At 65.2% G+C, this 23,479-nt stretch overlaps 1 protein-coding gene across 24 annotated transcripts in view; it reads left to right on the top strand.

The window, feature by feature from the left end:
• Positions 1-23,479, top strand: part of KIF1A (kinesin family member 1A) — a 101,723-nt gene that overhangs the window by 61,380 nt on the left and 16,864 nt on the right. For 6 of the 24 annotated variants that reach the window (XM_045481953.1, XM_045481961.1, XM_045481959.1 and 3 more), the window contains 14 exons: positions 1,494-1,631; positions 2,258-2,527; positions 9,103-9,221; positions 11,334-11,419; positions 12,199-12,337; positions 12,515-12,686; positions 12,823-12,913; positions 14,278-14,396; positions 15,425-15,480; positions 15,644-15,752; positions 15,942-16,008; positions 16,109-16,193; positions 18,443-18,548; positions 20,941-20,967. In XM_045481953.1, coding sequence (XP_045337909.1) covers positions 1,494-1,631; positions 2,258-2,527; positions 9,103-9,221; positions 11,334-11,419; positions 12,199-12,337; positions 12,515-12,686; positions 12,823-12,913; positions 14,278-14,396; positions 15,425-15,480; positions 15,644-15,752; positions 15,942-16,008; positions 16,109-16,193; positions 18,443-18,548; positions 20,941-20,967 — 1,584 coding nt within the window. The remainder of the gene's footprint in view (positions 1-1,493; positions 1,632-2,257; positions 2,528-9,102; positions 9,222-11,333; positions 11,420-12,198; positions 12,338-12,514; positions 12,687-12,822; positions 12,914-14,277; positions 14,397-15,424; positions 15,481-15,643; positions 15,753-15,941; positions 16,009-16,108; positions 16,194-18,442; positions 18,549-20,940; positions 20,968-23,479) is intronic. The other 18 variants (XM_045481974.1, XM_045481973.1, XM_045481971.1 and 15 more) reach the window with 5 other exon arrangements.

Raw genomic sequence — 23,479 nt, 5'->3', positions numbered from 1 at the left:
ACCGCGCTTCCATGAGGAAGGGGCGGATGAGGTGACGGTGCTGCAGGAAGGCGGGCGGGGGGGCCGCAGGGCACGCCGGGCGGAGGCCGTGTCCTCAGCCCGTGTCCTCGGAAGAGCTCGGCAGCCGCAAGCGTCTCCGCCCTGGGGCTGTAGGGATCCCAGGGGAAGACGGACGAGGGTCCGGGGGAGGGCCCGAGGGGGCTGGGCTGGGGGCGAAGCTGTCCCTGCGAGAGGCGTCTTTCCTCCGGCTCCGCCTGCACCCTCCCCGCGTGCTCGTCCCCACGTGTGGCTCTTACCCGAGAAAGGGGACTGAGTGAGGCGCAGGCGATGCCGTCCAAGGGAAGTCGAACGAGCGCCGCTCGAGGTGCCCCAGACGTGAGGCCCCTGCACGTAGGCCGAGCCAGGGTGGGCGGGAGGGAGCGCAGGCCATCAGGAGGGAGACAGGAGCAGAGCAAGCGAGTCCGCGGCCTCCGTGCGGGTCTTCACGCCCTGGGCAGGGCAGGGCCGACCGCTGGGACCGTCCGGTTTGAATTTCTCTGGAGGGCTTTGGCGCGCAGAGCCTGCCCCTGGCGGCCGAGTCCCTGGCTCTGGGGTGATTTCAGGCAGGGGGAGCTGGCTTGGCGTGAGTCAGACAGGTGGGTGGCGGGGGTGGGGGGTGGCTTCGGTTTCCTTGTGAGAGGTGGGCTCACCCAGGACTTATCCACTGTCTACAGGAACCGGCCAGCCCAGCCAGCAAGGCCCCACAGATGTCCCGACACCCTAAAATACAGAGAAGGAAGCTGTAAAAATACGCAGTCCTACCCAGACACTCCCGCACACACCCTCACACACTCACAGATGCCCGCACACCTCCTTTCTCGCATGGCTCGCTCACACGCTCACACACACACGCTGGCACGCACGCGCGCGCACACAGGTACACACGCTCTCGTAAGATTCATGAGAGTAGATGCGCACGCTCAGGGCCCCCCACCCTCCCCGGGGCCGCGCTGTGGCGGGGACGAGCCCGTTCCTATCGCCGCTGAGCCCTACCGGGAAACGATTTCGTTCCCATTCTTCCACAACTTGTTGGTTTTCCTGGGGATGATACTTTTTGAAATGTGTCATGTTTCTGTATCCCGTCACCGATTTGCCGTCCGTTCCCTTGAGCTTTCGGGGCTCTGTGACGGGATCCCCCGCCCCGAGCGTCCCCGCCGTGGCTCTGGCCGGAGCCCTCTCCGTTTCCCCTCCAGTTCCCGGCCCATCCTGCCTGCACGGATCACGTGGTGTCCCTGGGCCAGCATCGAGAGTAGTTAGCACATGCTCGCCTGGAGGTCTCCTTGCTCACGGTTGACAGATTGCGAGGACCGTGCAGGGCCTGTCAGTAAACCATGCCGAACCCCAGATGACCCTGAGCTGCGGCCGGAGCCGGGTGGAGCCTCCTGTCCCCGGCAGCAGAGAGGTGCCGTGCCGGCCACTCGCCCAGGCCCACAGTGGTCCCTGTTCCCCTGCAGGCAGCGCCTGGACCTGATGCGGGAGATGTACGACCGGGCCGCGGAGGTGCCCTCCAGTGTCATCGAGGACTGTGACAACGTGGTGACTGGCGGAGACCCCTTCTACGACCGCTTTCCCTGGTTCCGGCTGGTGGGCAGGTGGGCGCCTCCTTCCCTCCCTGGGCTGAGAGAGAGAGAGAGAGAGAGAGAGAAGGTGGTAGGGGCAGGGAGTGGGCGTCCTCCTAAGGCCAAGCGCCCTGGCTGGGCCCTGGCCCTGACATGAGGAGGGAGCCATCGAGAGGCCCTTTCCCACCTTGACGTCCCTGACCTCGTCCTTCCTGGGTCCGAGGCACCCCGCCCCAGCCACTCCTGTCCACAGACCAGTGGGCCCTATGATTTGGGGACTGGGGAGGGGAGGGAGTCTCAGTATCACCACCTACACCTGCTGCGGGGCTGTGGCCGCCGGGTTGCACGTGTCCCCGCGTGTGAATGTGTGGCTTGGTCAGGCTGAGCGACCTGGTCCTCACACGACCTCAGCCACACCTGGCGAGGATCACGCCAGTGGCTACTTTCCAGAACTTTCGGTGACCTTCCCCTGAGCACACGTGTGGTTTCTTTCCAAGCCTGGGGACGGGATGCACTTTTGGTTCTCGTGTCTCTTAAAGCAGCATTCCTGATGGTCTGTGTGTTTGGTTTTGGTTTTAAACAGAAGCCCCCACCCCGCCCTGTCCGTCCCCGCGAGTAGCTGGTGTTAACTTCTCTCTGTCTTGTCGCACTAACCTCAGTTCAGTCATCTCTGGCTGCAACAGCTACCCTCTTCTCAACACATGCATGAGCGAGCGCATGGCTGCTCTCACCCCCTCCCCCACCTTCTCGAGCCCCGACTCCGACGCCACCGAGCCTGCCGAGGAGCAGAGCGTGGGGGAGGAGGAGGAGGAGGAGGAGGAGGAGGAGGAGGAGGAGGATCTGCAGGACGACGTCTTTCCGGAGCACGCGCTGTGCGACGGCCGGGACCCGTTTTACGACCGGCCCCCCCTGTTCAGTTTAGTAGGAAGGTTGGTGAGGTCGAGGACGGCATGCTGGGAAGGAACCAGCTCTTTTGCGCAGGAGCACTGCTGCGGGCACAATTTGACCGCCGTCAGGGCGTGACCCCCGAGCAGAGGGTGTGAGGGAGCGAGAGGACTCCTGGCCATCCTAGAGTGTGCCCAGCAGGGAGAGTCGGGCCCCGGTGTCAGAAGAGGTGGTGCTCCCGGAGCACGGCCGTCCGGCGCTGTGTGGTGGAGCTGTGTCTACAGACAGGCCCTGGAACCCGGGAGGAGTCCCCGAGCGGGGCCGCTGGGGGGCATTTGGGAGAGTGGGGGTTTGCGTCTGTGCACCCACCACTGGCTGCAGCGGCCTCACTTCCCTCCGCCTCCTCGTGCTATTGACCTGCTATTGACCAATAGCTCCCCGCTGGGAGAAGGAGGCCAGCCTGGCAGGGGGTGGGGTGGGGGGGGGGGAGGAAGAGCTGGCAGGGGAGGGTCTGCCTCTGAAGCCGGGGCCCAGGTGGACCTTGCCTCTCCCCGAGCCTCTCTCCACCTGAGAGTAAGGACGGTTCGCTCCTCCTGACCTCCGGCTGTCACGGCGAGAGAGGGCACACGTGGCCCTGTGCCCTTGAGGAAGTGCCCTCGGCAGAGAGGGCTTGTTACACTTTCTGGATGGAAGAGGGAGGCCGAGGTCAGGAAGTGGAGCGGAGGCCCCGGGGAAGCCCAGACCCCACAGGCAGATTGGGCAAATGCCGCTGCCATTCATGTTTTTTACTGCCATGGAATGGAGGCAAAACAGATGAAGGGAAGATTTAGAAACCTAGCTGCTGTAGTAAGGCATTCAGCTCATTTTGATTTTACGTACAGAAAAAGCACAAGAGGGTTTCAACAGCAGCCTTTTCTGAGTCGGAGACGGCTTTCGTGGGCTAGGCCAATGGGAGTTTCTGCAGGTTTTGACCTCGGAGCCCCAGTACTGGAAGCTGAAGGCCGAGGCTGGCCCCCAGATAACGGGTTCACCCTAGGAGCCCTTGGGCACAGACGCCGGACTGAAGGCCCACCAGCTTCTCCTGGGAGGAAGCAGCTCCCCACGGGCGCATATCGTGGAGTCCTTCGACTAGCTTTCCGTGGGTGTGGCGTGCTGGCCTGCTCGATAAACACGTGGGCTCTCGCCCTCCGAGATGCCCTGGGTCTGGGCCTCCCGCTCCGCTGAGAGTGGGGTGTAGCCCCGGGGCCGGCTCCACGCAGGCCTCTAGAAAGCCCTGGGTGGCTCCGGCGTCAGGTAGGCGTGGGCTCAGGGCGCAGGGGAGCGAGGGCACCGGGAGAAACGGGGTGTGAGCTCTGCAGTCTCAGCCAGAAAGAGCTGGGTCCTTCCAACACTTTCCCCCTTCTGTGGATCTGAGATGTTACCAAACAACCAAATCAAACCAAGTCGTCAGCGAGAGGCCAGCCCCCCCTACGGCGGGCGGTCTGTGTAGGGCTTCATCTGGAAATGTCCCGATCTTTTTGGTTTGGCAAGAATTGGCTTCTCCCGCGCAGCAGCTGTGCAGGCCCAGGCCCTGAGAAGGACCCCATCTTTGGTTTCCTTTTATCCTTCTGGTAGCTGCTGGCTCTCTCTCTCCAAAGCTTAAGCAGAATTGGGGCACCCACTCTTGTCTCCCTTTGGAAAGGCTTTCCTGGCCCCAGCATGCGTCTCTGCACCTCACCAACCTCGTGGTTTTAGCCCTGCCTCCTCCCCTCCCGCCGCACTCAGCCCTGGCTCTGCCGCTCTGCCGTCTCCTCTCTCTCCGGGCGGGTTTCAGCCTGCTTCAAGGTGCCCTCACCCCTGCGGACGGGCCCCCCCCACCCCCAGCCTGGGGGGCTCCTCACCCACGGCCAGGGTTAGCCCCCCAGTGGCCTCTCCCTCTGGTGGTCTGGGGTGCGAGGTGAAGGAGGGAGGTGGGACGGGCTGACCCAGGCAGCAAAAGTGGCCCCGGGGGCTCTGGTTCCCCCCTCCCCCAAGAATGCTCCCTGCCCGGAACGTCGCTTTCAGTAGCTGGATGGGCAGGAAGCCCCAGAGAGGAGGGCGAGGGGCTGGCAGCCAGGGATGGAGGGCCCGGGGACGGGTGGCAGGGGCGGCGTGAGGCGGGACCGTCCGAGGGGAGTGTTCCAGGCTCTGCGTGGGAGGATTCTGACTTGCTGCGCGTCCGCATCGTGTCACCTGGGCTGGCACGGCCAGTGCCTCGGCCCCCAGCTGGGGGACCTCCGTGTCCCGGGCCAGCAAGGCCGTGGGCCCCTCTGTGCAGCCGGCGCACCGTGGCTGGCGGGGCCCGCCGGGCGGTGCTGAGGCTGTTGTGGCCCCTTTGCTGACGGACGCTGATGTCGGGCCGTCTGGCACGTGTAGGGCTGTGGCGGGGAGGCCGGCGTCTGTACCAGGGTCCTATTCCCTCACGTCCGGGGTTCTGTCGGCCAGGGTGGGCTCTGCCTGGGCCGTGGGCTCTTCCAGCCCTGGCTTGTGGAGACCTTCCAGGCTGTGCGGCCACTAGGTGGTGGCTGCTGGGCCCCAGGGGTCCCTTGTGGCCGAACGTGCCCATCACCATGTCAAGATTAGGTCTCGGGGCTTAGGGGCGGCAGGAAGGAGAGAGGGCCCGGCGGCCGGCACCGTGGGCTCGTTTGCCTTCTGGGAGCGTCCCAGCTGGGTGCCCGTGCTTTAGCCACTGCTGGGTTACGAAGCTCAGAGAGGGGCAGAGGGGTGGCCGTGGACCCCCGCGGTCGATTTCATCGTGTGGTCCTGCACCTCCAACCAGGGGGCACCTCGAGGCCCCCACCCCTGGGCAGCCCCGCCTCCGGGGAGCATATCGAGGCTGCATTTGTCCAATGGTTTGAAGTTGGAAATGGCAGTTTTTGATGCCACGGGTGTTTGGATGTTTTTTCGCCCCCGACGGGAAATCCTAAGTTCATCTACTTAATTAGCCGATCGAGCTGGTGAGCGGGACGATGGTGTCTACCTAGTAGGGCTGGGAGCCAGCCTGTGGGTTTAAACCCCAGCTGGGGCCTTAGCTCCCAGCCCGAGGCACTTCCGCCTCTGTCTTCGTGCCTCAGTTTTGGGTCTGGGAGACGGGTACCGACAGCTCTAAGGCGAGGAAGGTGCGGGAGCTCGAACTGAGACGCGTCGTGGGTGAGGAGGACACACGTGCTGCCCGGGGCCGTGGAGGCACCGCTGTGTCAGTGCTGGCCCCTCGTGAGCTCAGAGGCACGGGCTCCCAGGATGGCTTCACGACTTTTCCACCCACCGGCGGGGTGATTGTGGCCTCGGGCACACGAGAGGCCCAGCCCCAGCTGGTGCGTGGGAAACTTCAAATCTGCACGATGCTACAGGTTCTTGAGCCCGTGGATTGGCAACATGGCAGAAAGCGTCCACCCTGAAGATGGTGAGGGGCTTTAATGCCATGAGGCCCTAAGGGCAGAGCCTGCCCTGCCCTGGGCCCGGCCCTGCCCTCTGCCTCGGTCTCCCTCTGTCCTGGCCTTTGTTAGGGACGGGGAGGAGGGTCAGGAAGCGGGTGGGCACAGACCCTGAGAGCTCAGAAGGGGGTAGGGATCACCTCTGGGGTGCTGTGAGTGGCACTCTGGGTGGCCCCGGAGCCCAGAGCCAGCCCCCGTGGAATGGTCCCCAGAGCCTTCTAGGAAGGCACTCCTGGCTTTGAAGTGGCCTGGGTGGGAACAGCCTTCAGCTCTCCTTCCCGGAGGCTATAGTGGCTGAGGACCCTGGTGCCGGGCACTGTGCCCTCACAGGCCTGCGGTGGGAGGTGCTCCTCCGCTTCTGAGGGCCCTCCCGTTGGTTCCTTGGCAAGTATCGATGGGGGGGGGGGGCAGGCCGCGGCCCCCACGTCTGTGCCCAGGGCCCCTGGGGGCCCCCTCTCTGCCTCCCAGCACGGGGCTTTCTGCAGTGGGCCCTGTGTTGGGAGATGGGGTGGGGGCTGACTTGAGGGCCCTGCAGCTGGGGGCTGTCCTGCTTGGTCCCCTTAGCTACGTCCAGAGTGGTGGGCTGGCCAGACGGGGGCCCAGTCAAGGGGGCAGAGCAGGGTCGGGATGTGTTCCCGCAGCCTGAATTCTGGGCTCCCTCTGCTTCCCCCTCTGGACCTCAAGGCTTTGCTTTCTTTCGTGGCCGCCCCCTTCACGCACCCTCAAATTCAAGCAAAGGCCCTTGGCCAGGATTCCGGGGGCCCAGGGAGGGCAGCCCAGCACTGTCCCTGTCCGGAAGTGAGTGCTGCGAGAGGCTCACCAGCCAGCCCCGGCCCGACCCTGTCAGAAGCCAGGGGCTCCTGCTCTCTGAGTCTCGGCTTCCCTTTGTGACCAGGGCCATGGCTGGCTTTTGCCGACAGCTTCCGTGCCTAGTCTTGCTGGGTGGCCAGGCAGACCTACCTGCACCGTCCTCAACACAAATGCTTTTCAGTGATGAGCTCCCCTGGGACAGCCCTCCCCTGGGGCCTTCTCAGAGAGGGCACCTTGCTGACGAAGAGAAGGGCTCCACAAAGCCATCAGGGGCTTCCCCTGCCCCAGCGGGACATCCGGGCCCCGGAAGGCAGTGAGCCCTTTCCTCCAGCTGGTTCCTGTCTTGGCCTGGGGGGTGCCCAGGGAGCAAGAGACACTTGGCAGAGACCGCCCCCCCTGCAGCTTGGGACAGATGGCTCTGAGGAGATACGTGACATGGGGGCTGGGAACAGAGAGGAGGACAGGCCTCACTTGTGGAGGGAGCGGAGAGCACCGGGGTGGCCCCGGGTGCGAGGGGGTGGCTGGGCGGTAGGGCTAACGGTGAGGCAGGAGCTTGGCTGGCATCGAGGGTGTGCGGGAGTCTGGTCAGAACCCCAGGCCCCGTGTGGCTGCTGTGGGGGCCGAGGGGGAAGCAACTGGGTGACAGGTCCTCCGCAGAGGACGTCTACGTTTGAGAGAGAGCTGACGCATTTGAGAGCAGAGCCAGGACGCTGCTCAGGTTTCTAACCTTCTGTAGGCAGAGGTCCGGCAGGAGTGGGGGGGACAAGATCTGGAGCCCACACGAGAGAGGGGCTCCGGGGTCTGGAATCAGGCCCCTGGGGCACAGCCCTTCCCCACGCCTGTGGTCACAGGGGCTCCTCCAGGAAACGAGGCATGGGGCAAGACCAAGGGGCTCAGCCTGGGTGGTGTCTGATCTCTAAGCAAGCTAAGAGGGGTCGGGGATGTGGTGATACCTCTCCTCCTCCTCCTCCCCTTCCTCGTCCTCCTCCTCGTTCTCCTCCTCCTCCCCCCCTCCTCCTCCCCCTCCCCCTCCCCCTCCCCCTCCCCCTCCTCCTCCCTGTCCTCCTCCTCCCTGTTCTCCTCCCACTCCTCCCCCTCCTCCTCCTCCCAGCTCAGCCCTGGGCCGTGCATCTGGGTGCCAGCACCCACATGGCCTTCAGACTGTGACCTTCCCTCCCCTCCCTCCCCTCCCTCCCCTCCCTCCCTCCCCCACTTCCCCTATTGCTCTCACTTCTGTCCCCACTGTGTTCTCCCCGGCTGAAGCCCTGGGACTCCCTTGCCCCATCTCTACACCTGCTCCCCCACACCTCCTGCCCATCCTCGCCCAAGCTCTCCCCCTCCCCTGGGATCCCCCACTGCCCCAAGATCCCCTCTGGAAGCCCGGGGCTCTCGAAATCTGCACCTCCGAGCTGGGCCCAATGCCGGTCATGCCGGGAGGGAAGGGGAGGGCCGGGCGGGAAGCAGGTCCTGCGCCGATGTGTGAGCGGAGCTGCGGGTTCTCACCAGATGGGCCACGTGGGCCGCCTTCCCTGTGTCAGGTGTCCCCTCGGGACGGGTGCCCCCGACCAGGGAGGAATTTTGCTCCGCGTCAGCCTGCACACCTAGCTGCGTGGCATGGGTCTCCCAGAGTCCTCTCTGTCCGGGCGGCCCGTGCGACCTCTGCGCATTGGCCAGCTCCGCGAATTCGGTGGACACCTGGGTGATGCGGCCCCTCGCCGGCCTGGCCTGCCACTCGCTGGCTGCGCAGCAGAGCTGCTCGGGATGCGAAGGGCTCTGGGCGCCCTGGGGGTGGCGGTGCCCTGTGGGCCGGGGGTGCTGCCCCGTCGGCTGCCACTGTGCGCTCCCACCCGCCGTGTTCCCCGAAGGGTCCGAGAAGGAACCGAGAGCTGTGTTCCACCTTAGGAGCCCTCTGTGGGGCCCCGAGGTCAGGGGTCACTGGGAAAGAGGCGGGAGGCAGGGGGATGCCGGGCATCAGTGCCAGTGTGAGGTCCTAGCTCGGCGTGGCCGGGTCCCCAGGTCCTCCTCCTCCTTGAAGCAGGCTGAAACCTCCCTCCTCAGCTCTGATAGCGGGTATGGCCCTGCGGGCTCCGCCCCGTGCCAGCCCCGCTCCGCGCTTCCTCTCTGCCCGCCCTGCGCACGCCCTCCTCCTCCTGTGTCCTCCGCGGCCCGTGGACCCCCCCCCCCCCCAGCCCCCGCCCAGCACAGCCCTGTGTCCGTCCCGCCTGCTCGCTGCCCTGGCTGCCTTGCGCCTCGCTCTGCTTTGCAGTGTTGTGTCGTGAGCCCGGGCCGTGCTGCCGCCAGCGCCGCTCCGCGCGCACGCTGGAAAGGCCCTGACCTCTGGCCTCTGCTTCCCCCAGGGCCTTCGTGTACCTGAGCAACCTGCTGTACCCCGTGCCCCTGGTGCACCGCGTGGCCGTCGTCAGCGAGAAGGGAGAGGTGAAGGGCTTCCTCCGCGTGGCCGTCCAGGCCACTTCAGGTGCGTGTGGGGCGGCCCGGGCGGAGGGCCCCGTGGGCACCACGCAGTGGCCCGAGCACCACCGGCCGCCTCTGTGTCTCCGGCTCCCGGCCGGCACACGGGCTGCTGGCTCCAGGAGAAGCCTCTGCCGCCCAGCCCTGTGCTCCGGCCTTCCAGACGCTCCCGGGTCAGGTCGGCCGGGGTCCTGGGAGACTGTGCGGGCCGAGCCCAGGCCTGTCCGAGCCCGGTCCGGTTCGGGGGCCCTCCTCCCTCCCATTAAGACAGCCCCAGGTGGACCCAGAGACCGACCGGCTCCAGACCCCAGCCTGGTGCGGAGCGGCCGCTCCCCGGCGGTCTCTGAGCCCAGCACAGGCGTGCAGACTGCAGCCCGGACCGGGGCCACGGCAGCCCTCAGAGCCTCTCTCCAGACTCCCCGGTGTGCCCCGCTTGCGGGCCCCGTGGCCTCCCTGGAGCTGGCCTTTCTCCCCAGAGGGTGTGCACACCCCCCCTCACTGTGGGCCTGCAGAGGTGGACACCCTCTTGCCGCTGAGCCCTCCCCTCACCCCCCGGCCGGGGTCCCGGGACAGGAGAGCCACAGAATGCCTTTGAGTCTGGGTTTGCTTCCCTGTAAATGGCATCCCGTTTGAAGCTCCCTACCCAATAGGAGTGTCGAAAGATTGTTCCAGAACACAGATGTGGGCATGCTTAGCCACCAGAAAGCTGCAGGCCAGAGAGGGCCTAGTGTTCGTGCTCTAATGGCCGTTGCTCCCTCCTCTGCCCTCGGGCTCCCAGCCCCTCCACCGTGGCCTCCTTCTGTCTCCTCCCACTGCCTTGGCAGCCTGGACAGCCTGGGCAGCCTGGGGAGATAATGAAGCAGAAAATATGCAGAAATGCCGAGCAATTCCCAGACTAGGTGGAGCTGGACTGCTCCAGAATGCTCCAGCCACTGAAAGGGTCTCGAGTCACCCCACCCCACTTGAAGCCACTTCAGGCGGTTTTGGTTACACCTTTAGGATTCTTTTGTCAAATTCTCACTAGCCTGTAATTTCCAGATACTCTTTACAAGTGCTTCCCAGTCATGTCACTGTGGTGCCGAGATCCCCCGGGGACCCTGAATGGGGGAAAGGACAGAGGACGGGGATTCTAGGGACGTCTAGTGCCACAGCCATTCCTCAAGGGGACCCTGTCTCTGTCATCTTGGAGGGGCTCTGTCCCCCTGAGCTCTTGGCCCTTTGTGACCGGCGGGAGCCCCGATGCATCCGGTCCCACAGAGTGGCCTGCTTTATAGGCGAACACTGTGTGTATTTGGGCCACACCTGACATTCCCTGTCTAGTGGGTACAATGGAGAAGGAGCCGCTTGGAAAAGTTCCGGTGGTCACAGAAGTCACACCTATCCTGCAAGTGTCAGCTTGCAGTACCCCTCAGCACCGAGTGGAGGGGCCGGCCCCGGGCCCTCGGGCAGCTGGGCTAGAGAGCACAGCAGGGTTTTGCCCCGCCCCCTGGGGGCCCCAGAAGAGGAGGTCAGAGCCCCTGGATTATCTGAGAGGCCTCCCAGGGGGGTGGCCGGATTTGGGGTTGGGGAGGCTGACGGAAGCCAGGTCTGGGGGGCGTCCCTTGGGAAACAGTGGGAAGGCACAGGACGCCATGAGGGACGGCAAGTGGGGGGCGTGTGGGGAGCAGGCGTGGGAGCTGAGCCGGGGCTGCCTGGGGTCTGGGTGGATGACGGTGGAGTCGAGATCAGGAGGACCCCACGGAGGGGTCTTGCCCAGTACGGCTCTGCTCGTGCAGCCGAGTCTGGGGGGTGGGGGGGCGGGGGGGGCCAGGACTCAGGGAGACGGGCAGTGGTCATAAGGCTGGTTCTGAAAACACAGAGCTGTGGCCCCATCAGAGGAGGCCGTGCTGAGGATGTGGCCCCGCCTGGGTCCTAGGACAGCACAGGCGGGCGACCGCTGTGCCTGGGACACGTCCTCCTTGTTCTGGGGCTGCGGTGGGCGGCACTGGGGATCCCCCCGTGTGGGCCAGAGTCTGTTCTGGCTCCCGTGCCTTCCCCCCACCTGGCGACCCCGCCTGGCCCTGCCATTTCCCCCTGGGGGACGAGCTGGGCCCTGACCTCTGCTCTGTCCCCATTTCAGCTGATGAAGAGGCCCCCGATTACGGCTCTGGCGTCCGACAGTCAGGAACCGCCAAAATCTCCTTTGATGACCAGCATTTCGAAAAGGTGCCGTGAAGGGTTTGGCCCGGCTGCCCAGCACGAACGCCGGGGGCAGCTGTGCAGAGGGCCCCGGGGCCTCCTGTGTTCCTTCCTCTCCTTCCAAGCCCCAGGCCTCGTGGCACGTCCCCCTGTCTCTCACTGTCTGACTTGCCCTGACCCACTGGGTCTGTCTCTGTCCTCGCCACGGCCTCTCCGGGGTCTGTATGTGCTTTCCCTGCCTGGGCCTCAGCTGCGGGCCGGGATGCAGAGCAGGTGTGCGCCCCCAGACGCCGAGATGCCTCCACCCCACCTCGGGCTTGCTCTCCTGGATGCTGTTTCCACCAGCATCTTTGCTCTCCGCCAATATCCCACTGAGAGCTAGAGGGCCCCTCCTCACTGTCTCGACATCGGGTGCCGGGCTGCCCCCGGCCCGGTCCTCCCTCAGAGGAAAGTGCTTTCCACCTGGGCTCCCCTTTCTACTCTCAGGCCAGAGGGTGGAGGAGGGGGAGGGTCCTGCTCAGGGCCCCAGACCGGGCTTAGCTCACAGGCCAGGAGGCTCCTTCCCTCTCCTTCTTTGGCTCTGGCCACCCGTCACCGCGCCTGAACTGCTCCCCCGCTTTTCCACTGCAGCCAACACAGGCCACGGCAGCCTAGGAGAGGCCGAGGGAGGTGGGCGCCCGTCTAGGCGGGGGCAGGTCTGCAACGCGGGTCCACAAAGGCCCTGACCCGACCCCGGGGCCCTCAGTGGGCTAGAGTGGCCTCACCTGGAGCCGGCTCCCCCTGACTCTGGCCCCCAACCCCCTCAGTTCCAGTCCGAGTCCTGCCCCGTGGTGGGGATGTCCCGCTCCGGGACCTCGCAGGAGGAGCTGCGCATCGTGGAAGGTCAGGGCCAGGGTGCGGAGGCAGGGCCCTCGGCCGATGAAGTCAACAACAACACCTGCTCGGGTAGGTTGCCACACCTGCCCCGGGGGCCTGGGGCACTGGGACACGGCCCCCGCCCCGCTGTGGCCGGGGAGGCTGGGAGACCTTCCCACGAGAGGACACCGCGTGGGCTCCCCGCCCGACGCCGGGCTCCAGGCCTCTGGGGTGCTGCCACGTCGCTCTGCCCTCGGCCCCCTGCAGCCGTGCCTCCAGAAGGCCTCCTCCTAGACAGCCCTGAGAAAGCCGCCCTGGACGGGCCCCTGGACGCCGCCCTGGACCACCTGCGCTTGGGCAGCACCTTCACCTTCCGTGTGACGGTCCTGCAGGCGTCCAGCATCTCTGCCGAATACGCGGACATCTTCTGCCAGTTCAAGTGAGCCCCGGCACCCCCTGCTGGCTGGGGACCAGGGCGGGCGCCTAGCACCCCGGTGACCCCCGCCAGTCCCCGGGGACGGGTCCCCCGTCCCGTCTCCTGCACCCAGCCGAGCATCTCCTCTAACTCTCTGCAGCTTCATCCATCGCCACGACGAGGCCTTCTCCACGGAGCCCCTCAAGAACACGGGGAGGGGCCCCCCGCTGGGCTTCTACCACGTCCAGAACGTACGTCCTGAGCGCCCCCGCCTCCGCCCCCCTCCCGGGTCTCCGGCTTTGCGGGGCCTCCCCGGAGCTGAGCCGAGCTGCGGTCACTCTCCGTCATACCGTCTCCCTGTCCTGAGCCCCAGCCGTGAGCTGGCGGTGCCCGGGTGTGAGGGCACGGGGCCTCTGGTGCCGGGCAGGGCCGTGGAGGCTGCTGCTGGACAGTCGGGGCCTCGGTGGGCTGCTACCTGGGGGTAGGGGCAACCTGGGGGGCAGATAGGAGCACGGGGAGTCCGGGGTGCCCCATGTGGTGCCCGCCTGCCGCCGGGGAAGAAGAGAGAGAGGCAGGGCACACAGAGGGCATCGGAGAGGTCAGGGAAGCTGCAGGTGGGGCACGTCCCAAGCTTGGCTGTGAGAAGAGCGGGACTCAGACTGGAGTGGCTCCGTGAGGCAGGAGAATGTGGCCAGCCAGCCGGGTAGGGGGGGAGAGATGCGCTCCACTTGGCCATAATGAATGGCTGCGGGGGGGCAAGGCCTCGGGTGCACCCTGAGCGGTGCGGCCTGTGGGTGCGGGCCGTGTGGCCCAAGCAGTCACAGGCCCCGCACCCAGAAGGGCCCCACGGACCGGCCCGTGCTGACGCTCAGGCAGCAGGGAGCTAGTGATATCTCAGCCAGGGAGGCCGGGCCAGGGGTGAGGGTGTGCAGCCTCCGTTCCTGGGCTCCGGAGCAAAGCCCGCGCCCTGGCGACCTCGACAACCAAGTTACTGCCTCTCGGCCTTGGAGGCCGGAAGCCCGAGATGCAAGTGTGGGTCGGGTCGTTCCTTCAGTGACCGTGAGGGGGACCCCGTGCCGGGCCTCTCCCGGGCGGATAGATGCGGTCTTCTCTCTGTGTTCTCACACAGTCCTCCCTCCGTGCCTGTCTTTGTGTCCTCATTTCCCCTTTTCATGAGGACAGTCATACCGGATTAGGGCCGCCCTAATGCCCTCATTCTAACTTGGGATTATCTCTCTGGAGAGTCTAGGTCCAGCCACAGGTCCTGGGCATTCAAGCTACAACATAGGAATTGGGGGAGGGGGGCACATAACTCTCAGGGAGTGGGCGAGGGCCCAGGAAGGCTCAGGCCAGGCCACAGACCTTCGTCCCCTTGCCAGCCTGGTGTTCTGAAAGGACACTCTCGGGGGTCCGGCCTTCAGGGGTGTGATGGGAGGGGAGGTGGGGCAGGAAGGACCAGGTGAGGAGTGTCACCCCTTCGCGGGCAGAGGTCGGGCCCAGCCGCGGTGTCCAGTCTGGTTCTCCACAGAGGCTGAGCGCTTACCTCTGCAACCTTCCTTCCCTCTCTTGACTGTGGCGTGGCTGCGGCCTCCTGCCTGCTCTCCTCATCCACCAGATCGCAGTGGAGGTGACCAAGTCCTTCGTCGAGTACATTAAGAGCCAGCCCATCGTGTTCGAGGTCTTCGGCCATTACCAGCAGCACCCGTTCCCCCCGCTCTGCAAGGACGTGCTCAGGTCAGCAGCCCTGGGTTGGGGGGGCTAGGGGCCCCCTTCCCAGACCTCATCCAGCCCCCGCAGGGCGTGGGCCCTCTCCACCTCCCAGCCAGCGAAGCCGGCCTCGCCCCAGACAGGCCTGGTCGGGCGGCTGCAGGACCCATGGGCCTCAGATGCCCATTTTCCCTGATGATGGGGCGGCTGGTTACCCAAGGTCAGCGGGACCCAGAGCAAGTCAGAGACATCCCTTCAGGGATGTTTCTTAAAGCAAGTTTCTTAAAGAGTACTGCCGTCTGGGCCCAGACCCCTGCGGGGGTCCCCAGGCCAGGAAAATGGGCGTTGGGCGGGAGGACGGCCCGGGTGGCCCACGGGGAGACGGCTCCTGCTGCCTGCTCACCACTCCACCGCCCAGCTGTCCCTTCCCCCGGAGTCCTTGGCCCCCAGACTGAGTGAGGGAACATCTTTCTGTCTCCCTCATTCCCCGTGACCTCTGGGGGACTCTGAGGGTAGGCCAGGGTGTCCCTTCTGTGGTCCCCACCCCCCACCTGGGCGCAGGGAGAACGGCTCGTGGCTTCTGTGGTGTGGGAGCCTCTGGCCACCTCCGCCCCCCTCTGCGCCGTCCTGGGGGACCTGGAGCTAAGTGGGGCGTCCCGGGTGGTGGAGGAAGAGAAAAGCCATGAGAGGTACTGGTTCCGGGGGGGGGTGGTGGCCCCAGGAGCCTCGTCTGTCCTCGGGAGGGCCAGGGGAGTCTCTGTCCTGGAGGCCCCTGGACGGAGAACCAGCGTTCTTGCCCCGTTCTCCTGGACTCGTGGGGCCACCCAGGCAAGCTCTGAGGTCCCCCGGGGCCCTCCTTTCCCATCCAGGCTGCTGGAGGGCCTGAGCCCGGGGCCTTTCCTAGGCCCTGGGAGGCAGGGGGGCAGGCGGAGGCTTGGAGCGGACCGTGCCGTGACCGCCCTCTGCCAGCCTCCTGCCCTTGGCTCCCTCTCCAGCTGGAGGGTCCCAGAGACGCCACCTGCAGCCGCCTCACAGAGGCTCTCCTTCCTCCACAGCCCTCTGAGGCCCTCACGCCGCCATTTCCCGAGGGTCATGCCGCTGTCCAAGCCAGGTAGCCGGAGCCCTCCTGAGTCCACCCCCGGGGGAGGCAGGTGCCCACGCTACCCTGGACGCGTTCCCCAACCCCGGGCCTCCTTCCTGAGCGTGCCCCCAGGACGTGGCAGGTCAGGTCTCCCATCAGTGGCTGCCTCTCTCTCTCTCCCGTCCTCCCCCAGTGCCTGCCACCAAGCTCAGTACCCTCGCGCGGCCCTGCCCGGGGCCCCGTCACTGCAAGTACGACGTGCTGGTCTACTTCGAGATCTGTGAGCTGGAGGCCAACGGCGAGTGAGTCCCAGCGCCTGCCGGGGCCGGCAGGGCTCCATGGTGCACGCGGGCACTCTGGGCTCCGGGCCGGACCGCCTCCCTCCGCCAGAAGGCGGGGCTGCTTTCCCTGCCGCGGCCCTTCGGCTCCTCGGGCGGGGGCCGCGTGTGTCTGCGGGGCGGGGCCTCGCCTCACGCGTCTCTCTCTTCCAGTTACATTCCTGCGGTGGTGGACCACCGCGGCGGGATGCCGTGCATGGGGACCTTCCTGCTCCACCAGGTGCGGAGCGCTCCCCGGCCCTGCCCGCCTCGTGTCCCCTGCCCCGCCCCACGTGACCCCCAGGCCATCTGACCGTGTCCTCTGTCCTGGTGCCTGGCAGGGTATCCAGAGACGGATAACCGTGACACTGCTGCATGAGACGGGCAGCCACATCCGCTGGAAGGAAGTCCGAGAGCTTGTCGTGGGTGAGTGAGACGGGTGGGGGCTGCCTTGGGGGCTGGGGCTGGGCCGCTGGGAACAACGGGGCCCCACCCTCTCCGCCCCCCGCCGTCCCGGCCAGGCAGCTGACTGCTAACCACAGCTCTGCCCCTGATGCCGTGTGACTCTGGCTAAGTCGCTTAACCTCTCTGTGCCTCTCTGAAGAGCCTAGGAAAGGAAAGCTCGGACTAGGGTGATGATTCCAAATTTCTATGCAATCACCGTGTCAGCTCACCAGGGCTGCCGTGACACAGCACCACAGACCGGCAGCTTAAACAGCAGAAAACGATCCTCCCGTAGACCTGGGGGCCTGAGTCTGAGGGTGTCAGCAGGTGGCCATGCCCCCTCTGAAGCCCGTAGGGGAGAGCCCTTCCTGGAGGTTGGTGGGGAATGTCTGTCCCTCTTCGGCTTGGGGACCCGCCGGCTTTAATGCTTCAACTTCATGTGGCCTCTTCCTATAGAAGAAGCTACATTCAGGCCTGCTTACTCCATTGTGACCCCATCTCAACTGATTATACTTGCCGAGACCCTGTCACCAAATAAAGTCACGTTCTGAGGTCCTGCAGGTTAGGACTTCAACACAACCGTTTTGGGGGGAGGACACATTTCAACTCCTGGCGGTCACCACGGATCTTAGACGGTTTTCTTCCACGACTTCACGCTGTGAACTCTTTGGTCTACTGGAAGAGTTTCTTGGCCGAGCTATAGACTTTCTCCAGTTTTCATTCAAGGACACGGACACCTGTCCGCCCCTGCCCTTCCTGGATTGATGGATCCCTCTGGAAACCCCATCCTGGGCATTTCTGTGGCCAGAAGGGCAGCAGCTGCAGGGTACCGTCCCTGGGGCTTGGAGAGGGGGTTCCAAGGGTGCAGGAGTGGGGACATGACCGTGAGACCCATCGTGCTATGCCCGAAAGCGCAGAGCTGTGGACAAGGAGGTTCTGGGGGCCCAGGACAGATGCTTTCGTTTTAGACATCTCGTATCTTTTTTCACTCAAACGGTGAAAGGCTGGAGCAGGCAAGCCAATCCTCATCTCAGATGTCGTTTAGGGCCAGCGTGGACAGTGAATCGACTTAAAGAGTTAGCAGACACCCGGCCAGCGCGTGGACCGGATGCAGGCAGGAGTGTGTGTCCCGGGTGTGGGCAGAGAAGGGGAGCTGGTGAAAGGATTCGGGGAGATGCTGGTGTGAACGCCAAGGCCCCCCGCTCCACGTTGGGGTGTTTGGGCTGTGCCTCTCTGGGCTTCATAAACCACAGGGACCGGCGAGCGGGCTGGGAGCGAATGGGCTCCGGGGCGTCGCTCTCGCAGGCGGAGCACCTGGCCATGCTCGGAAGGGGCAGAGAACCTCTGCGGAAGCACGCGCTCCAGGGGCCGAGCAGGGATGAGGCTGGCACTGTGGCGAGCTTTCTTCCGGCAGCCGAGCCGTGGGGCACTCCACCTCCAGCCACGGGGAAACGTGCTGGAGAGCACTTCTCGGGGAGCCCACACCTGCCTTCTCCCAGAGCCCAACAGTTGCGAGAAGGTTCCGGGAAGTGGGGCCAGCAGCTGCCGCGTGTACAGACACAGAATCCTGGCCGGGTCCCGGGCTCTGGCTCACCTCTGTGTGGGGGGCGGCACACAGGGCTTAAGGAGAAAATGTAGCGCGTGTGTGTCCCCTGAAGAGCAGAGTATTCAACCTAATGCTACCAGGGCAGGAAATTACTAACGGGGTCGCCAGCGGGATTCCTGACTCGCAGCGGATAGGACCACCACCCCAGTGTGGGCGGCTTAGAGGCTTCTGTTGGAAATGTGCCCTGCAGAGAGACATGTGGCCCAGATAGTGTCCTCCCTCCCTCCCTCCCTCCCTTCCTTTCTCTCTTTCTCTCTCTTTCTTTCTTTCTTGAAGGGAAAATCTCTCCTTACCTTGCTAAGATTTTCTTTTCCAACGAGAGCCTGTACATTCTAGGCCGAGTGTTTGGAATCTGTCAGTTGGGTGCAAGAGAGACAGACCTTGAGAGTGTCTAAGCGGAAAAACTCCAATTACGGGAGGAACGACAGTGGAGTGACCCACGGGGCGCTCACGCCCGGGCTGGTAGCAGACCGTGCCATGGGTTCCCTGTCCGGCGCTCTCGTGGGCACGTGGGGAACCCGCTCCCTGATGCAGGGTCACGGTTCCGGAGCCCCCGCCCAGGCAGGGACCCAGCACCCCCTTCCGTTGTCCTGAGAGGTGACTGAGCCCGTGGCCTTTCCCGTAGGTCGGATTCGAAACACACCAGAAACTGACGAGTCCCTGATCGACCCCAACATCTTGTCTCTCAACATCCTCTCCTCCGGCTACATCCACCCGGCCCAGGACGACCGGTGAGTCCCCTTGGGGTGACAATGGGTTCTGTTCCCAGCTCCCTGGAGACAGGGTCCAGGTCAAGACCCAGGGCGTGCCCTCAGCCGACCTGGCTTTGTAGGGTCCGGTACGTGTCCAGCCCCGAAGCTTTTGGGCCTTCCTTTCCGACACCTCTGGAACAGGTGCGGGACGGGCAGGCTCGTGGCCTCCACGTCCTTTGGTGTGTTTGTCTACACGTTGTCCCATCACTGGCTCTCACATTCGTCCGGCCCGTCCATTCGGTCACCTGGTGGAGGGGCAGCGGGACTCGGGGGTTGATGAGCTGGGTTCTCTCCTCAGGAGTTTTGGGGGGGGGCAACACGGGGTGGTGCGCAGACAGGCGGTCCTGAATCTCCCCGACCACACTGCTGTGGGTGAGTCTGGGGCTCTGGCAGGGGTCCCTCGGGCTGGGGGTCCTGGATCCGCCAGGCACCATTTGGCACGCGCTCCTTGTCGCTGGGCTATTCCTTTCCGAGCTTGTGGTTAATGGCCAAGACTCAGCAGCCCGGGCAGCCCCAGCCCCGCCACATCTGGGACAATGGTCGGGGTATGCAAGCCCCCAGGGACACCCTTAGCAGCCCCCGACAAGCCAGCCTCGTTGAGGCTTGCCGGAGGTGAGGGGGCGGGAGGTGAGGGGTGGTATCTGAGGACTGACAGGGCGGGGGGCAGGGGGAGGGCAGCTCCTAACTGCCGAGAGCTGCCCTGTTGGTGGGGACGTGGGCTTGGCTGTGTCTGGGATGCCGCTTTCTAGGGACTTGGGGAAGGATGAGGTGTTCCAGAGTGCTGGATGGCTGCTGCGGAGGGCTAGACTGGCCCAGAGGCAGAAGCTGAGAGTTGACCCTTGGAGTTCACACTCTGGGTGTCCTCACGGGTTCCTGTGACAGCGTCTGCAGGAAAAACTTTGAGGGCTGGGTGTGCTCGGAGGGGACAGGGGACCCCACACTTGCAACGAAGGCTGGGGTCCGTAAACGTAAAAGGACCTGAGGGAGTCGTCCTGTCCTGACTCCCGGGTCCAGACAGAGCCTGGGTTCATCATGGACGCCCCAAGGAGTGGGCTGTAAGGGAAGCACCCTCAGTGTGGGCAGTTGGGGGGCCAGGAGTCCGAGACCCCCAGAGGGGCAGCTGTGACTCGTTCTAGCCCTGCCCAGGAGCCTCCCAGAAGAAACTCCGCTGCCCTCACGTCCAGGGGAGGGAGGAGTGGGACGCAGAGTGCCGAGGGGGTTCTCATGATGTGCAGGCTGGGGGGCCCCTCTGAGGCCGTGAGAATGTGTCAGAGGAGGCCTGATCCCCAGCCACGCAGGGCTGCCTGCAGGGATGTGGGGACCGGGACCCCAGAGGGGAGGGTGGCCCCGGGACCGCCTGTGCCATTGGGGAGGGGTCTGTCTGCCATGCTGAGTGACCTCAGCATCCCCCTGGCCTCTGACCCTTCCTTTGCCCAGGCAACTTCTAGATTTTGGGGGCAGAAATGGAGTGGGGGGCAAAAATAAGCGAGTGGGGGTGGGTATGTTCCCTCTGGGCCTCCCTCCCTGTGCGGTCTCTCTACACTGAGGACCGTGTTTCTGGGTCTTTCCATTGTCCCGCCAGCCTGGCCGAGGGGCCCTTGGCTCTGGGCTACGTCCCGGGGTAGCTTAGGAGGCTGTGGCTCCCGGCTGGACCTCGGGTCAGCAGGGCTGTAGCTAAATAGGTCCACCCCTGTCCCTAGAGGCCCGAGGACCCGTCACTGATGGGGCTTTGGTTCCACTTCCTGGGAGCTGTGGCAAGTGAGGCTGGCCTCGGGGCAGCTCTGGGGTCCACTGGCCCTGTGTCTTAGGTCAAGGCCCTGGTCCAAGGGTAGAGGAAGGCCCGTCCACGGGGCAGGACCATAGACCTTGCCAGAGCTGCTTGGGCCTCAGGCTTGGCTCCTGCCCACGCCAGTATAGCCCCAGGACTGCTCTGACCCCCCAGCTTTGCCCCCAGCAAAGTCCTGGGGACCCTCCTCAGCTGGCGGCCCAAGGCAGGTGCCATCCCGAGGCTCCGCTGGCCAAGCCGGCGGGCCCCTTCCCGAGAATCTTCCTCTTCCCCAACCCTGGCTGATGTCCTCAGAGCCCTGTGATGGGCCGCTTGGGTGCGCCCTGCTCCCCCTGGAGACGCTGGGGCTCAGAGACCCCAGGCCTGGCTTGGGCCGAGGGGCTCGGGCTGTCCTCATGCTTTGCCACGACCTCGGCCTCCTCCGCTGCAAGGCCCCACGCTTTGCTCAGAGTGGGCCTGTTGCCGCAGACGGCTGCTCTCCCGCTGCCCCTCCCCTCGCTGCCGCTGCCCTGCCGCCCCGCTGCCCGCTGTCCCGCCGCCCTGCCCCGCCGCCCTCACTAACCTGTGATTGTTTGTGTTTTGCAGGCAGTTTCTTGATTCGGACATGCCTAGGTATCATTTGTGCCCCCTTGGTTTTATTCCAGCCTCTCTCCTTCCCCAGACCCACAGCCCTGACTTTTAATTTCGGCTTTTTGATCCCTTCTACACTCGCTCCCCTTTCCCTCCTGTTTCTCCGTTTTCTTTCGTTTTCTTTCCTCGGAATACTTTTTTCATTTTCTCTGTTGCTTCCTCTTCCCACCCCCTCCCTCCCTCTTGGCTGAGCTCCTTCCCGTACTCTTGATTTTGGCTGCATCCGTAGTTTCCCGCCCGCCCCTCCGTAGACACTGGCTGGCCTCCTGCTCCTCCCGCCCCTGAGCCTTGCCCACCCCGCGCTGACCCACCCCTGCCGGAGCAGGAGCCGGTGCCCCCCCGCATGCAGGCTGGCCGCACCAGCCCCACTCCCTGCAAGGTGAAAGAGAAAAGGGGGAGGAGGGGCCGGCGCTGGGCCCGGGACGGGAGGGCAGACGGGTACCGGCCCTGCAAGGGACCTCTGCACCATACCCTCCGCTGCTGGGCGGTTGCCCGGCCAGGCTGGCCACCACACACCCTGTTTGCAAGTAGGCGGGCGGTGAAGTTGGGAAGGGCCCAGTAGGTCTCGGGACTCACCCGGGTGGCCCCAGGTCCAAACCCCCCGGAGGCAGGGGTTCCCGGGCAGGGGATGCCCTCTCTGAGTTGAGTGGGGCCCCTGCCAGTGCCCACTGGGTGCAAGGGTCAGTGAGGCCCTGGGCACGGACAGCCTCAGAGTTCCTAATCAGGACCGTCCCTGAGACCCAAGTCTGTTCTGGGCAGAGGGTCAAGGTCGTCTCCCTCTGGGTCCTGTGGATTGTGGTCAGAGCTCCGTGGTGGCGGTCTCGCAGGACAGCCGTTTTGAAAGGCGAAGTGAGCGGTTGGAAGGCTTCCGGCAAACGTTTGAGCCTTGAGGCTGCATGGTAGCTTGAGCCGGGTAGGGGTGGTTCCTGCTCCTCTTCTGGAAGGAGCCCCAGGGTGGGGCAGGGGGCACGGCAGGACTGAGTCATGGCCGTGAGGGTCACTGTGAGTGTGACCCGGGCACTTGGAGCCTAGGCCCCAGGGAGGGCGGCAGGCTGTGGTCCCGCTGGTGTGACCCTCGGGGCGCGCTCGAACATCGCACCTGTCGGATGAACCCGTCTTTTCCAGAGCCTTCTGCGGGCCCTCTGGGGACCCTGTCAGGGGAGAACTAGGGTGGCAGTGGCTGCCCCAGAAAAGGGGGTACGGCCGTGCCGGCCGGAAGGGACCCGTCTCTCCGGGCCACGCGCTGGAGGAGGTCGGGCGGGGAGCCGGGCTGGTTAAGGCCATGTCGCTGCTCTCAGAAGGCTCTGGGCTGGGAGCCCCTGGCTCGGGTTCCTGCCCTGGGCGGGACCCAAGTTAAGGGCTGTTTCCTTGACGAGTGGAGGGCTCCAGGCCGGTCGGTGTGAGGGCTCGAGGGGGCGTGACTGTTCCGTCCACCTTTGAGGTGCCACAGCCAGCGCAGTAGGATAGAGGGGCGCTTGCCGGGCCTCAACCCGCCCCCCAGGCACAGACCTCCCGGAAGGTTCTGGGGAGAGATAATGCCCCGTGGCCAGGGGGAGGTGTGGCACCAGGAAAGGGAACCGGTTTTCCTTTCCGGCAGGGCTTTCTTTGCCAGCCCCCCAACGTCATGAGGCCCTCACCCCTGCACCTGAGCGGGGAGCACAGTCCCCCCAGTTCCAGAAGGGGGCTCACCGGCCCCAGTGGGCTTGGCCTGTCAGAGGAGGCCTAGGGCACTGAGAGCGAAATGGGGGTCAGAGCCCCAAGACTCGGGCTTGCGCCTTCCCCCACAGGGCCCGGCTCTACGGGGCAGGGAGCCACCGTGGTGGCGGGACCGGGGATTGGCGGGACCGTGGGAGGCGGCGGAGGGAGGGTCTTGTCCCCCGTGTGCGGCGTAGGGCGGGGACCCGGGACGGCCTGGCAGTGCCCTCCTCTGGCCCAGTGAGCGTGGACGGGTGGCAGAGCCTTCGGGAACCTTGTTCTCCTTCCCCCTTAGAAAGGGGATAATTTCGCCCCCGCCTGAAAGGCCGGGACACACACGGGCTGCGACGGGAAGCTCTGGGCAGGGCGGCTTGCACACAGCTTTGCACCTGTGGGTCTCCTGCGTGTCACCCGTCACCTGTCACCCTCGTCCCCTCGTCCCTCACCCCCGACCGCTTACGCCTCACCCCGCATCCCCTCACCCCTCACCGTCATCCCCTCACCCCTCACCCCTGACCACTAACACTCACCCTTCATCCCTCATCCACTCACCCCCTCACCCCTCACCCCAACCACTTCCCCCTCACCCCTCTTCCCCTCACCCCTCACCTCTCATCCCCTCACCCCCTCACCCCCGACCACTTATCCCTCACCCCGCATCCCCTCATCCTCTCATCCCCTCACTCCTCACCCCCGACCTCTTACCCCTCACCCCTCATCCCCTCATCCCTCACCTCTCAACCCCTCACCCCCTCACCCCTCACCCCCCACCCCTGACCACTTATTCCTCACCCGGCAT

This window comes from Leopardus geoffroyi, chromosome C1 (assembly GCF_018350155.1).
Source record: "Leopardus geoffroyi isolate Oge1 chromosome C1, O.geoffroyi_Oge1_pat1.0, whole genome shotgun sequence".
In the NCBI taxonomy this organism is placed as follows: Eukaryota; Metazoa; Chordata; class Mammalia; order Carnivora; family Felidae; genus Leopardus; species Leopardus geoffroyi.
This window is presented reverse-complemented; position numbering and strand designations above follow the sequence as displayed.